The sequence below is a fragment of the Chinchilla lanigera genome, unplaced genomic scaffold, assembly GCF_000276665.1.
Source record: "Chinchilla lanigera isolate Chin_1 unplaced genomic scaffold, ChiLan1.0 scaffold00038, whole genome shotgun sequence".
Classification (NCBI taxonomy): Eukaryota; Metazoa; Chordata; class Mammalia; order Rodentia; family Chinchillidae; genus Chinchilla; species Chinchilla lanigera.
The window spans coordinates 11,825,255-11,840,750 of record NW_004955439.1 but is presented as its reverse complement, the minus strand read 5'-3'; the positions used below and the strand labels follow the sequence as shown (position 1 = coordinate 11,840,750).

General features: G+C 35.0%; 1 protein-coding gene across 6 annotated transcripts in view; it reads left to right on the top strand.

Annotated features, from left to right (window-relative positions):
• Positions 1–14,282, top strand: part of Tab2 (TGF-beta activated kinase 1/MAP3K7 binding protein 2) — a 76,635-nt gene extending 62,353 nt beyond the window's left edge. For 4 of the 6 annotated variants that reach the window (XM_005390616.2, XM_005390614.2, XM_013517374.1 and 1 more), the window contains 4 exons: positions 4,684–4,844; positions 5,049–5,142; positions 6,491–6,571; positions 12,263–14,282. In XM_005390616.2, the coding sequence (XP_005390673.1) occupies positions 4,684–4,844; positions 5,049–5,142; positions 6,491–6,571; positions 12,263–12,405 (479 nt within the window). In that variant the 3' untranslated portion in view covers positions 12,406–14,282. The remainder of the gene's footprint in view (positions 1–4,683; positions 4,845–5,048; positions 5,143–6,490; positions 6,572–12,262) is intronic. The other 2 variants (XM_013517375.1, XM_013517376.1) reach the window with 2 other exon arrangements.
• The last annotated feature ends 1,214 nt before the right edge of the window (positions 14,283–15,496 follow it).

Here is a 15,496-nt window from a genome sequence, read left to right as displayed (position 1 = left end):
GTTAATTAAGTACCTCTTGAACAAGTAGTACAAAGTAAAGTGTGTCCGCATGTGGACAGGAAGACTAAGTACCCTCAGGTCTCTTTGAAAAGGAGGTTAATTGCATTTATGAGAGCACAGCCTCTCCTGGTTTAATCGCTTTCCAAAGGCCATATCTCTTAATGTCACTCTAATGGGAATTATGTTTCAACATATAAATTTGGGAGAGCACAGACATTCACACCATAGCAGTTATGTATCGTGCTTTGTCTACAGGTTGATTATAAAGCTGAAACTTATACAAACTGAGCTAAATAAACCTTTCTTCCTTTAAAAAAAATAAGTCATACATATGTCATAGACTTGTTTGTTACAGAGTCATTTGTCTCTTATTAAAGTTATTTGATACAGCTTTTTATGCTTGGAATTTTTAGAGGTTTATTTTTCTTTCTCATTCTCTGCCTTTATCTTGTAACCTTAGCAAAGTACTATTTATTCCTTTTTTCAGTATTTTCCCAGTATATATATTTCTAATATTGATTAGTCATTTGCTAGGCTTAAGCATAACCATCACCTACAAGTTTTATCAGTATTAATTACCATTTCTTGGGTTTTGTATTACCTTCTTCTCAGTTTATACCCTCAGTTTGCTTGAACATCTTCTCAAATAAAAGACTTAAAAGAGAAGTTCTCTAAGTCCTTAAAGTCAGAAAGTATCCTCATACATTTTAATTCATTACAGAAATCTTGGATGAAAATCATTTTTTTCATAGAACATGTCACTGAGAATCCCATGTCACTGAAGAAATCTTATGTCAGTGGTTCCTGTGCCTTTGTGTGTGACCTGTTTTTTTCTTTCTGAAAATAATCTACGATCTTCCTTTTGTCTTTATAGCCTGTAGTTTTACAGTAGTGTGCCTGGGTATAGGTCTTTTTATGTATATGTGTGATTATCCTTGCCCTACACTTAGTAGATTATAATCCTTGCCCTCCAGTTTAAAGGCTACTTTCGCCCTTTGGCCCTATAAAATTCCCTTCTTTTTTTTTTTTTTTTTTTTGGTTTTTCTTGGTACCGGGAACCGAACTCACGACCTTGCGCTTGCCAGGCAGGCGCTTTTGCCACTGAGCTAAATCCCCAGCCCCAAAATTCCCTTCTGATCACACTAATTTCCCCATTTCCCGTAACTTCTGAGCTGGGAATGTAGCTCAGCAGTAGAGATACTTGCACATGGAAAAGGCCCTGGGTTCAGTCCACAGCACCACAAAACAAAACAGAAATCCATACACACAGAACAGCTACTTCCTTTTCTTTCTTTCCCATTCTCAAATCCTCAGTATATTGCACCTCCTTTTATTTCTGTTTTACCTTTTAGGAGGTTTTTCTTAGTGTTTGTTTCAACTCCTGTATGAAATTTTCATTTCAGTGATTTAATTTCTTTTATAGTTTTTGTAGGAGTTTGCTGCTTTATGGCTACGGTATTATCTAGTGTCTTAATGATGTTAGAATGTAAATTCTCAGGGCCGGGGATATAGCTCAGTGGCACAAGCACCTGCCTGGCAAGCTCAAGGTCCTGAGTTCAATTCCTAGTATCAAAAAAAATAAAAAAGAATGTAAATTCTCCTCTCACCTGGATTATTTCCACTATCTAGGTTTAGTTTTGCTCATTATTTATTGAGTTTCTTCATGTGTCAGGTGTTCCTCAAATGAGAGGTAATCCTTGGCCAATAGTTCATACTCACGAAGTATAATAAAGATTGGCTAAAAACCCTGTGTATGAAAATGAGGTTTGCCACTGGACAGGCTTTGCTTTTGATAAGTAGGTAAACAGTCAGCTGCTGTAAGAGAACAGTGCACCGTCACCACCTTGTGGTGTGTGTGTGTGTGTGTGTGTGTGTGTGTGTGTAGGCCAGAATGGGAAATGGGTGTTGAGCACAGGGGCTTAAAAATAAATACACGTCTGTATGTTGCCTGGCTCTCTCTTCAGGATGGGGAGAAGTTGACCATTCCAGATAGTTAATTCATCCCTCACTTCTTTCTTCAGTTGTTACCTGCATTCTCCAAAGTCAGGTGCTTCTGGTTTCGTCAGCACAGGGCACCTGTTTCTTTGTCTGCAGTAACCTACCTATCCATAAGACCACAACTTTCTATCCTCCTCTTCATTAGTCTTTGTAGTTTCGTCAGTTTTAGTGTTCTAGAAATTAATTGAGTTCTACTGTCTATTAATTGCTTTCTTCGTTCTTTACTGTTGAATTGTACTAGTTGTACTCCTCTCTCATTTTCCTGGGCTTTTTGGAGACAGAAAGAATTTTAAGTACAATCCTGTGTCAACCATCTTTAGAGTCCTGGATAATACAATTGAATCTTTATAGCTTAGTTTTTTAAGTCAGTATTAAGTTGTATGTAAGTAAATACAGGAGTGGAAAAAAAATAGACCTAAGGCCCAACATGTTATAAGATAAAGAAGTTCTTAATAACAAAAAGGAAAAATACTACTAAACAACTCTCATTCTGTACATAAAATCATAAAAGATGCTCTGTTTTCCAAAGAATGCAACCATGAGAGCATACATCACAGGTGATTTGTTGTGTTTCATTAATTTTAGAAAATTTTTGACCATTACTGCCTCAAATATTTTTCTGCTTTGTTTTTGTTGTCTTTATCACATCATGCTGTTTAGAAGATGTTATCCCACAGCTCATTAATTCTTTACTCTTTTCCACCGTTTTCTTTGTGTTTAATTTGTGTAATTTTCTATATTCAAGTTCACTGGCCTTTCTAGTATGCTAATAAGCCTGAAAAAATTCTTTATATTTTATCCTATATTATTTGTTTCCAGCATTCGACCAGTTTCTACCTGCTCAAATGTTCCATCTATTTCTGCATGTTGTCCACTTTTTCAGTTAGTTCCTTTAGCATATTAACTATAGTTATTCTTAACTTCCCTGTCAGATAGTTCTAGCATCTAGGTTACTCCTTAATATAGTTCTATTCTTTATCTCTCTGGGCTTTCTGTTCCTTTTATATATATGTCCTGAATGCCAGACCTTATGTGATTATATGCATTTTCATTTCAATATTTGTATTATATTCATTTTCATTTCAACTTTTCTATGCTGAGATGGGTCCCCATTTAATTCAAAATCCTTAATATAGTCAAAAAGCTTTATATAGTCTGATCTAGAGCCAATTAGTAACTCATTTTGGATTTTATGGGTCACATAGTTTCTGTCATAACTACTCAACTCTGCTGTTGAAACATGAAATCAACTAAAGAAATGAGCAAGGCTGTATTTCAGTAAAACTTTATTTATACAGTAGGCCAGTTTGGCCCATGAGCTGTAGTTTCAGTGACCACTGGTTCAGAATTTTGTTCTTGCCTTCCTCCTGTGTCCCAGTTTCTTCTGCATTGTCACGTAAGCACCACAAAAGCAGATGTTTTGGTCACTGACTTCCCAAGTCACTTGCAAAATACCTGACACTTAGTAGGCCCTGTATCAGTCAGTGCTTACTAGAAAAACAAAGTTAGTACAAGATATACAAATACATAAGAATTTATAAGATTAACTTACAATGCAGATGATGGTCACCTATAGAGTAAGATGTGAAAGAGTGCAAAAGATCTGTGTGCACTGGAGATCCGAAGGCTCTAGTCATACACCTGTCTTGTCCCCTGCCAGTCCATATCAGGAGGCCAAAGCTAAAAGGGTCTATGCCAGAAGCCAGGAGATGATGTCCCAGGTAAAAGGTGAAGAGTGGAGCTTCTCTGAAAACACAGACCAAGCCTTCCTTCTTCATTTCCGTTACTCCATTCAGGCTGCAAGACTATTGGTTGGTTTCTGTCACTCACACCCAGACTGGGTCTTCTGTTTTAAGTAAATCCTTTCAGCCACACCCAGAACTTTGCTGATCTAATTTAGCTGGGTGTTTCTTACTCTAATCGACACAATCAGTTATCAGACTCCCAGCTTATTAAAAGAATGGGTGAGTAAATTATATTTGGAATGTGTTTCTTAACAGCATGTAGTTAAATTTTTTAAGTCTTTGCTGATCTAATGTTTCAGTGAATACATTTAATTATACTGTATTTATTGTAACTACTAGTACATTTGGAATCATTCCTGCTGGGGTATTTGGTTTAGTTTTCTATTTCTTTCCTTTATTTCCTCCCTTTGTCCTCTAGGTTAACATTTTGTCTTTAATTCTTTTTATTTTGTCTTCTAACAAGGGATCAGATGTGAATTAGCATTTGGTAGGTTAATTAACTAGACTAGAACTTTCAGAAAAGTAATAGGCCAAAAATACTGTTTGCCAGAAAGTGAATTTAAACCCTAAAAAAAAAAACATTTAAAGTCAATAACATTTGCTTAATTTTTTTTGAGACAGGATGTTGCTATATATAGTTCAGGCTGCCCATGAACTAACTATATAGCCCAGACTGGCCTCAGACTTCCAGCCTTAGCCTCCTGAGTAGTGGGATTACAGGCATGTGCCACCATGCCTGTCTTAATTAATTAATTAAAACAAATACCAAGTTTTTTGAAATTGTCAGTGTTTAAATTTACAATATTTTCTTTTAGCATAGCTTTGGGATTCTTGGCAAATTTTTGTTTATCACAGAAATATTTATTTCTTTTTCCAAGTTTGCTTAAAGGTTAATTGACTAAAGTGGGCGGGTCCTCATGTTTACTAATATGTGTTGCAGCTCTATTGGTACACCAGAAGGCCAGAATGGAACGACTGCAAAGAGAACTTGAGATTCAAAAGAAAAAGCTGGATAAACTAAAATCTGAGGTCAATGAAATGGAAAATAATCTAACTCGAAGGCGCCTGAAAAGATCAAATTCCATATCCCAAATACCTTCAGTAAGTCTTATGTAACTGTTATGACCTCTGTGCTTGAATATAAGAATAGGCTGTCTGCCATAGTGTAAAAACTTGATCTAGCTTCTGTAAATACTTAATTCATACTTGTTTTGCTGACCTTATCTTCCCCTGCCAAACTCTTCTTTCTTAACTAATGACATGAGAATTCAATGCAAATCTTTCTTACATGGAATTATTTTTCAGCTTGAAGAAATGCAGCAGTTGAGAAGTTGTAATAGACAACTACAGATTGACATTGACTGCTTAACCAAAGAAATTGATCTTTTACAAGCCCGAGGTAAAGTTCAGTGCATACTCAGCTGAAATTAATTGAATTAATCCACCAGCTCTTCCTGTGGCTGAATACAAACTTATCAGTCATAATCTTACTGTCTCAGGATTTTTGGCTTTGAAGCCAAATAGTACTAAAGAACTATCTCCTCCCCACCACCACCACAATTAACTATATATACTTAGATCAAGCATAACTTGACATATTTTGTATATCCTTCATATCCATTTTTATCACTTGTTAAGGGACAACAGCAATTAGTATGTCTAGCTGCATAGTCAGATAGATTGCTTTTATGTGCGTAGAACTTTCTGCACAGTATTTACTAATACAGATGTATTCATATAACTTTTCCTTTTTTCCTCTTACATTTCAAGAATTGTGGCCCCATATCTCAATGGCATTGTTCTAATTGATAAAATAGAGAAGAAAACAGAAGTATGGTTACTTGCTGTTTGGACAGTGATGAGTTTTTGTATTTATTTGTTTATTTGTTTATTTTTGGTACCGGGAATCGAACTCAGGACCTTGTATTTGCCAGGCAGGCACTTGTGCTGCTGAGCTATATCCCCAGCCCCAGGTTTTTATATTTAAACTGTTAGTAACAAGCAATAATATCTCACTGTACTAAAAAAAAATTTGTAGTTTTATTCAGTTCCTTAGAAAACTAAAAGGAATTTTTATTATCTAACTGTAATTCTGAAGTTGGAAAATGTTAGAAATATAAAGTAAAAAAGACAGGAAAAAGAAGGAAATGAATAAAAAAGGAAGTCCTGAATCACACTTTTGAGTGTGTTCTAGCATACAATAAAGTGAATTTTATTTAAATTTCTTTTAAAATGTTGGTAAGCTATTTATCTCAAAACCTTCACAGAAATGCCGCAGTTTAAACTTTGGAGATAAAAGAAAATTACTGCTTTTCTAGAAACTATAGTCCTGAAGTGTAAAATCTAAATCAGTATATCACATTAGCACAAAGCTTTTATATTTCCTTGGGTTCAGGCTGTGTAGTTGCTTAAGTCCAGGTTTGATAGTTTCATATTAATTTTTAAATTGTGAAATTTTAAGTTAATTTGTCACATAGAAGAGGAGTCTGCTTCTAATTAATTCTTTCTTACCAGCATTAATACAACTTCTTCCCCGATTTACCATTTACTTCTGTTTATGAATACTACATTATACCTATATTTTGAAATATGTTTTTGAGATCTTACCTATAATTTGAGATTAGAGGTGAAATTGAAGAGCATTTCTTCTGTTTATACTGTAGTATTTTTAGAAAGAAATGCTTGCTTTTTTAAAAAAATATTTTGGAGCTATAAACATTGATATATTTACTTTTTATATATTTCAGGACCACATTTTAATCCCAGCGCTATTCATAACTTTTATGACAATATTGGATTTGTAGGTCCTGTGCCACCAAAACCCAAAGGTTAGTGTACCCATTAAGTGTGAAAACTGTTACATTTTTAAAAGCAAGATCTTAGAAAATTTTTATATTTAGCAAACTTCCACTCCAGAAGCACTTCAAACTCTGGCATTCTTAGATAGGTTCATTAGAAAGGTGTTTATTTTGATTTACGTGCTGGGGATTCGGGAGGATACAAAGGTATAATACATTCATCTTTCTAAAAGTAAAATGTGTAACCGTAGGAATGACTGTGTACTCCCAAAATCGTTTTGGTTTAAAAACAAAATCAAGGGCAAAAATCTGTTACTTAAAATTTTAGCCAAGTAATTCGGAAGATACTTTAGAAAAGTTTGTTTTTTGTGTGTATATACTGTTTTAATTTATATATAATTCTTAAGTAATCAAAATATGCTAAATTCCAAATCAATGGTATTCAAAAAGTATTACCTATTATCATTTTATGTCATTGATATTCTCAGCATATGTATACACCAGATTAAGACATGTCTAAATACGTGTGTTTTGAGCAAGGCATTAAAATATGTATAGAAGCAGAATCAAGTGTGTAAATCTGACTAGTGAAAGTAACTATAGAGGTGCAGGTTAATGTATGTAGCACTGTAACCAGGGTATTTAATTTACTTCTAACTGGAGGGTTAAACTATAAAACACTGTTAATGGACATATAGTCCAAATGTGGCAGGCTGGGGGGTGGTGACAATGTATGCAGTTGAAGTTAAATTGTTATCAACCTAAAATAGGATATAGCTAAAAGATACCTTATGGAAGCCTTAAGCTAACCACACACACACACAAAAAAAAAAAAACCATAAGAACACAGAAGATACAGGAACTAATCAAAATAAATCACTATTTTAAAAAGTCATATCCAGGTGTGGTGGAACATATCTGTAATCCTAGCACTCTGCAAAACTAAGGCAGGAAGATCACAAGTTCAAACCCATCCTGGGCAACTTAGTGATTTAGTGAAACCCTGTTTGAAAATTTTAAACTAAAATGAAAAGGGCTGGGCATATAGTCCAGTGTGAAGGCCCTGGGTTCAATCCTCAGTACCACAAAAAGAAAACAAACCGTCCCATGACAGAGGAAGACGAGGAAAAAAAGAGTGAGAAAACTGCCACATACACTGGAAACAACAAGATGGAAATGTCTTCACTGAAAGATACTTGCTTTAAGTGTAAATGGATTAAACTCACCAGTCAAAAGGCATACAGTATATATGCTTTCTAAATGAAACTCTTTTGAGGGGATGGGGGACAAGGTATCACTATGCAGTTCAGGCTTTGAACTCGCTATGTAGCCAAGACTAACCTCAAACTTGCAGTGCTCCTCCTGCCTCAGCCTCCTGAGTACTGGATTACAGATGTGCACCACCACGCCAAGTTTAAATGAGAATCATTTTAAAGACATAGGCTGAAAGCTGAAGGGATGAAAAAGATATTTCATGTAAATGGTTAGCTAGAATTATGAATGGCTATAATTTTATATGACGGTAGATTTTTATGTTTTTGTCCTTGTAGTTGGTGTTTTGCTATTTTTTTATTATTCACTTTAAAATAAAAAGAATAGATTTTTAAATCTAAGCATATATATGAAAAAAGGTCACTAGGAAGACACAAATATACACAGAACTGTCTACCCAACAACAAAGGAATGTATATGCTTCTCAGGTACATGTGAAACATTCTCTAGGGCAGATCTTATGTTCACAAAACAATTCTTAACAAATTTAAAATGATCTAGATCATTCCGAAAATCTATTTTGACCATAGTGGAGTGAGCTAGAAATCAGTATAACAAAAAAACCAGAAAAATGAATGGAAACTAACAACAGTTTTGAATATCCATTGGGTGTTTGAGTAAATGATAAAGGAATTTTAAAGTATCTTTTGAAAAACAAATAACATTCTAAAGTCTATGAAATGCAGTAAATGCAATACAAAAAGGTAAGTTTATAAAGATAAATGTCTGTATTTTAAAAAAAGAACTACTCAAATAACCTAACTTTATACCTTAAGGAGTTACAGCAATTAAACTAAACCCAAAATTAATAGGAAAGGACATAATAAAGAATTGAGCAAAAGTAAGTCAGAGCCAGGTTGAGTCTCTCATGCCTCTAATCCTAGCACTCGGGGAGGCTGAGGCAGGAGGATTGCTGTGAGTTCAAGGCCAGCCTGAACTGCATAGTGAGAACCTGTCTCAAAAAAGGAAAAAAGAAATTAGATAGATAATTTTTAAACAATAGAAAAGTCAACAAAACTGAGGTGTTTTTTTTTTAAAGATAGACAAACCCTTATAAAAACAAGTTTCACAGATAATCAGAACTGAAAGAGAAGACATGACACTAGATGCCTCAAAAATAAAGGAATCAAGAAAAACTAATAGGAACAATTGTATGCCCCAAAAAGTGAACAACACAGAAGAAATGGATAAATTCTTGGAATCGTACAATCTGTCAAGACTCAGTCAAGAAGAAATAGAAAGCTCAAATGTATCAGTAATAAAGAAGATTGAATCAGTAATCAAACGTCCCAACAAAGAAAAATCTAGGACCAGATGGCTTCATAAATGAATTCTGCCAAAAATTCAAAAACAATTAATTCAGTCCTTACTGTTTTCCAAAAAGGAAGAGAAGGAACACTTCCAAACTCATTCTGTAAGGCCAGCGTTACTTTGCAACCAAAACCAGACAGATAGTAGAAGTAGGAAAAACAGAAGTACTAACAAACAAAAACTGAGTAGCACACAAAAAAGATGGTTCACTATGACCAAGTGGGATTTATCCCAAGGAGGCAAGAATAGTTCAGTGTATGTGGATCAGTCAGTATGGTTAAACAAACTGGGAAAAAAAATGTGATTATTTCAACAGATACATAAAAACATTTTGATGAAATTCAGCATCTATTCATGGTTAAAAGTTAAAACTGTCAACAAAATAGGAATAGATGGAACTAACATCAACATAATAAAGGCCACAAACCAAAACCACAGAGGTAATATCATAGTCAATGACAAGGAACTGAAAACTCTCCCTCTAAAATCTGGCACAAGGTGGGGATGGCCAGGGAGTACTGAGCAGCGCATGTGCAGCCTTTTTTGTAATTACTGTTTTGAGTCAGATTCACTAAGTTGCTCAGGCTGTTTGAACTTATATCCCCCATGCCTCAGGCTCGTGAGTAGTCTTCTGTAGTACAAAGACCAGTCGGGCATGGTAGTGCACACCTGTCACCCCAGCACTCTAGAGGCTGAGCCAGGAGGATTGCTGCGAGTTTGGGGCCATCCTAGGGTACATAGTGAGTGCAAGGCCAGCCTGAACTACATAGCAAGACCCTATCTCAAGAAAAAAGAAAAATTAACATAGTACAGAGTGCTAGCCAAAGGAATTAAACAAGAAAAAAAGACTCAAGACATTCAGATCACAAAAGAGGAAATAAAATGCTATTTACAAAGACACAGTTGCGTAGTAGACATTCCTCTGCAGTTTTGCTTTGCTTGTTATTAATTATCTGTAATCAACTACAATCTGAAAATAGTAAATGGAAAATTCCAGAAATTAGTTACAAGTTTTAAATAACTTTTTTACAGTATATGTATTGTTTTATTGTTGTTAATCTCCTACAGTGCCTAGTATATAAATTAAATTTTATCATAGATATGTATGCAAAGGAAAAATCATAGTATATATAGGGCTTAGTACTATCTTAGTTACTTTTCTCATGGCTGAGACAAAATACCCTACACCCAAAGTTGAAAGAGGAAGGGTTTATTTAGCTCACAGTTTGTAGAGGTTTCAGTCCATAATCACCTGGCTCTAAGCCAGGGTGCAACATGGCCGAAGGGCAGCTGTTCATAGTGGCAGAAGACGGCAAAAGCAATAAGAGAGCAAGCAAGAGCAGCAAGCCTGTCTGTCCATTATATCATATCCGGTCTACCAGGATTAGGGCAGTGCTGATCCAATCAGTGGATTGAGCCAACAGTCGCCCATCCTTAATCCCAGCACCCTTAATCCCAGCACTGCACAACCAATCACTCTCTCTATATCCAGCCACCTCCAAAAAACCCTGTGACATGAGACTTTTAGGGTACATCTAGACACAAACCATAACAAGTACAATCTGTAGAGTTTCACTAGGGGTCTTAACAGTGATTCCCCTATTAACAAAGGAAGACTGCTGTCTATATAGAAAACGTTAAAGATTCAAAAAGAGAAAAAAACTGTTAAAACTAATAAAAGAACTTAGTAAAGTTGGAAAATAAAAAATCACTATACAAAACCAATTGTTTCTGTATGCAGGGAGCTAAACAAAAAGGAAATCAAGACCAAGAAAAACGTTCCATTTACAACAAAAAGAATAAAATACTTCAGAATTAACTTAACCAAAGAGGTGGAAGGCTTATACATAAAAATTATAAAACATTGATGAAAGAAATTAACAAAGATTAATGAAAACAATTCTGTGTTCCCAGACTGGAGAAGTCAATATGAGTCAAATGTCCATATGACTCAAGTGATCTACACAGCCTATGCAGTCACTATCAAGGTCTCAGTGGCATTCTTTATAGAAAGAGAAACAAAACCCAAAATTCAAATGAAGCCATAAAAGACCCAAATAACCAAAAAACAAAGATAGAGACATCACAGTCCCTTATTTCAAAATACATTACAAAGCCACAGTAATTAAAACAGTGTGATACCAGCATAAAAGTAAATATGGTTTAAAGAGCCAGAAATAAATGTGTAAATTTATAGTCAACTTATCATTGAGCAAGGTGCCAAGATCACAATAGGGAAATGACAGTTTCCTTAATGATATTGGGAAAGTTGACTATCTACATGGACACAAATGAAATAGAATCCTTATTACCTCACACCATATACAAAAATCATTTCAAAAAGGGTTAAAGACTTAAACATATAAAACATGAAAACATAAAATTAGAAGAAAGCATCAGATGAAACAACCTTGACACTGTTCTGGTCAGTGGCTTTTTGGATATGGCAACAAGAGCAAAAATAGACAAGTGGGCTTGCGTCAAACTAAGAAGCTTCTGCACAACAAAGGGAACATTTGACAGAGTAAAAGGCTGCCTACTGTTCTTTCTCTTCCACCACACTAGATGTGATTTTTAAAATAAAGTTTTTACACTGATTGACTTCTTCAGGGTCTATTGTTAATATATAGTTAAAACTTTAGAAATTACTTTTCTTTTTTGTGTTCTTTTTTAAGGATTTATGTTTTTAGAAAAGAACATTTAATGGAAACTTCATTCCTAGTTTAAAAAAACGAAAATTAAACACTACTTTTGTGGGAAATAAAACTCTTAAGACTTAAGTATACTTGCAGTATTGTTTTTCAGTAAGACACCTTTTCACAATCTTAAATAACATAGAAATGTTCACAATTCAATACCCTCTCTTCTGCTATAAGGCAGAGGTGATGGAGACAGTGGCGTCATTTCCTCCCTGAAGCAGGGCTGAAAGCGATTCTCTCACGCCTTGCTTGCTCTTCCCCAGAGATAAGGCTTGGTGGAGGTTGGTAATGGTCAAGCATGTGTGTCGGTTTCAGCTAGTTGCTTCCTTTGTTAACAGGGTGCTTTATGCTACATAGTACAAATGGTATTTAGAGTTACCAGTGATTTGTCATACTTAATGATTTTTACTTCTAAAATATTTTTGTTATTTCCTTACAGATCAAAGGTCCACTGTCAAAACACCAAAGACTCAAGACACAGAAGATGATGAGGGGGCTCAGTGGAATTGCACTGCCTGTACTTTTTTGAACCATCCAGCCTTAATCCGCTGTGAACAATGTGAAATGCCGCGGCATTTCTGAGCCAGAAACCCCTATGTCTTCGCTTAAACCACATCTAAAGTTCAAGAAATCAATCTGTCATCGGGGAAAAGTTTCACTGCTACATAGGATTCTGTCAGATTGAAGGTGTGACAAGATGGTGTTGTGCTAATGTTAAGTGTCAGCCCACAGAGCTAATAATACCTCAGTATAATGTCATGGGCAGTTGAAATTCATCACATGAAAGGTAATCTGCTGAAAGACTTGGTTGCCTGCTGCCTAACCATGTACAGTGTTACCATTATCCCGTTATGGATAATTCTCACTATGTTAATGCTTAGGTGTTCCCAGTACTCTTTTCCCCTCCTGTCACTACTGAATTTTGACAGGAGGAAAGAATAGGACAGTAGCTTTTTTTTTTTTTTAAAGCTTTCAGTGAAACACTACATACACAAAAAGAAGGAACAAGGTATAACTATTTAAAAACTGTTTGCCTCTACAAAGTGCCAATGGATAGGGGAAGAACTTCACAAATCTGTGGTACTCTTGGCCTTGTCTTTGTCTTCCCTGAAAATGTCTCTGTGAAGCCAGCATCTAGGACCTGAAGATAAAAGGCAAGCAGCATACATTGTTTATACAAACATACAGTGAAATACCCCAAAGCTTTTCCTACTGTACAGATCTCTCAAGTCTGCTTTAAGTGATTTCTTTATTATTTTCTTGTATTTCTGTATGTATAGTGTAATAGCCTTTGTTAACTAATTTTCTTTTTTCCTTTTAGTGATTAAGCACGATCATGTCCCTTTTTAAGCCTTACCTGAAAGAAACAATGCCATAAAAGTAAAAAAGCATTAATGAAATGAAACTATGCACAGAATAACTATCCTCTACTTATTCTGTACTTTGCCCTCATGGGTGCCAGTGTTCTGTGAAGATACACAAATGCTGCACAGTGAATTGCAGAAAATATTACAAGAATTATGTGGGTAGATCATACTATAGACTGACTTGAGCAGTGGGTGGCACAACACAGTGTCTTGTCTTCCATAGGGAAGCTCAGAAGATACTTTAACCCACTGACAGAGCTTGCTTCATCTGCTTGGTGTCCCACACAGTTTTCACAAGAGATTATTTTGAGGAAAGTACAGTTTCAAAACCAGCAACATCGGCAGTACCGACAGCCCTTTTTTTGGAAAGAAGTTTAAATGCTTTACTGTTGGGACAATCTGTTTCTAAACCTGACTTGGTGGCAGTATCGTGTATTTATAAAACAAAGCTAGTCATATTTAGGACAACTGAAGAAAAGCTGGAAAAAAAAAGAAAAACAAGCAAACTTGAACACTGAAGCAACCTCAAGCATCTCTTTATGTTGATGATATATTTTTATAAAGAAAATAAATATTCAGATGATCAGGAATGTATATAACTAAATGAAATCAAGAAAAAATAACAGTATGCATTTAAAAAGAATTATGAAATTGTATAGCAGTGCTTAGAATGGGGCTAAGGGAAGTGCTGAAATACAGCAGAAGGTAGGAAGTAATGTAGACTGTCACCACTGTAAATGTATGCAAGTGGCTGTGTTTTAAATAAACAGGATTACTACAGGTGATCTCTGAATGTCAAAGCCTTGGCTTCCAGGCTTTGCATTATGTATATGAAAAGAAATATGACAATCCTAGGTGATTAGACAAACCCAAAGCCCTTATATTTGATACATTTTGTTTTAAAAATAGACCTTGTTTTTCAGCTTCATCTGCAGTTCTATGTGAAGATTGATAAATCAGTTTTTACTTGTTTTATTAATAAAATGTAATTTGGATATCTTGAGTTGATGGTTTTGTGATTTAGCTGGGTAAACTATCTTTGTAACAGATAAGTTATTTATAAAAATTAAAAAACTTATATGCTAATGTGAATTTTGTGGCTTGTTTTTAAAGTTTGTAGAGCAGGAAATAACTTGTACCCCAGCAGAACATTTGATTGTTAATTGGTTCAGGCAAAAAAATCATTCTCTAGAGTCTTTTCATGACATCATAGCATAAAACTGCTTTTCTTCAATTATTCTTAGCAGTTTGCCCAAGTTTCATTCTAAAAGAAGTAACTAGATTTTAACTGAACCAAAACAATATATATTGCTTTTATTTCATAGTGTTTTACAGCCTTCCATTTCTTTTTAAATTTTGAAAAATTTTGCCCCATTATTGCAAACAAATGTGATTTCTTAGACTATTTAGCCTAGGTAGCCATGAGTTACTGTTCACTCTCCCCTGGGTTGTATAGTTGCTGGGCGTGGTGGTGCTTCTCTTGAAGAGGACTTTCATATTCATGGTTTTCAGAAAATATGGCTCAGCATTTTTCTGAGCTTGAAAAGAATAAAATACCATTTGCTGACCTCTGTGATTTAGCTATAAAAAGACCTGCTTTGAGTTGTCTTTTAAAATTACTAATAAAAAGATATTCTTTGCCATGGAGTATGAGGTGTGCATGGACATATTGGTGGTCAGGAGCCTACCTCTGGTAATTACAATAACAAAACAATGACACATCCAAGAATCTCACAGAAAGATGAACCTTTAAGTGTTTCTTGTCACTCATTTTTCTTAGGTGCTAACATTCTTGGTGTTCAAAGGGATGGGGTAGTTGTCTGTTCATGTGAAATTGGATTTTGCAGGAAAACTTCCATTAGAATGTCAACTAGTAACCTTCATCATAAGTAATATACAGAGATGCTATTCCAAGTTTTTTATGAGCAAAATAATGAAATTTTCTTTTAAGGTCTCCATTTTTCTAAGTGACCAACCAGAATCAGTCTATAGCCTAAAATTAACTTTATTTGGGGAATTGAAATCATGCTGAAAATTATATTAATAGAGTCAAAAACTACAGTAGCATCAGTGCATTTATAAATAACACAACTAACGTTTCATCCATTTCCTCTATTCCAGTTTAATGTTGATAGCAAATTCTGGGAACAATGATAGGTTAAAGAGGTGAGCAGCATAAGATACAACATTCAATCTGAATGAAGTTGACTTTGTTACCCTAGAGTAATACTAAATCTGTTGGCACCAAAGGGCATACCAGGTTTAACATCTGTATGCTGGGTATTAGCATAGTTCTTATTTAATAT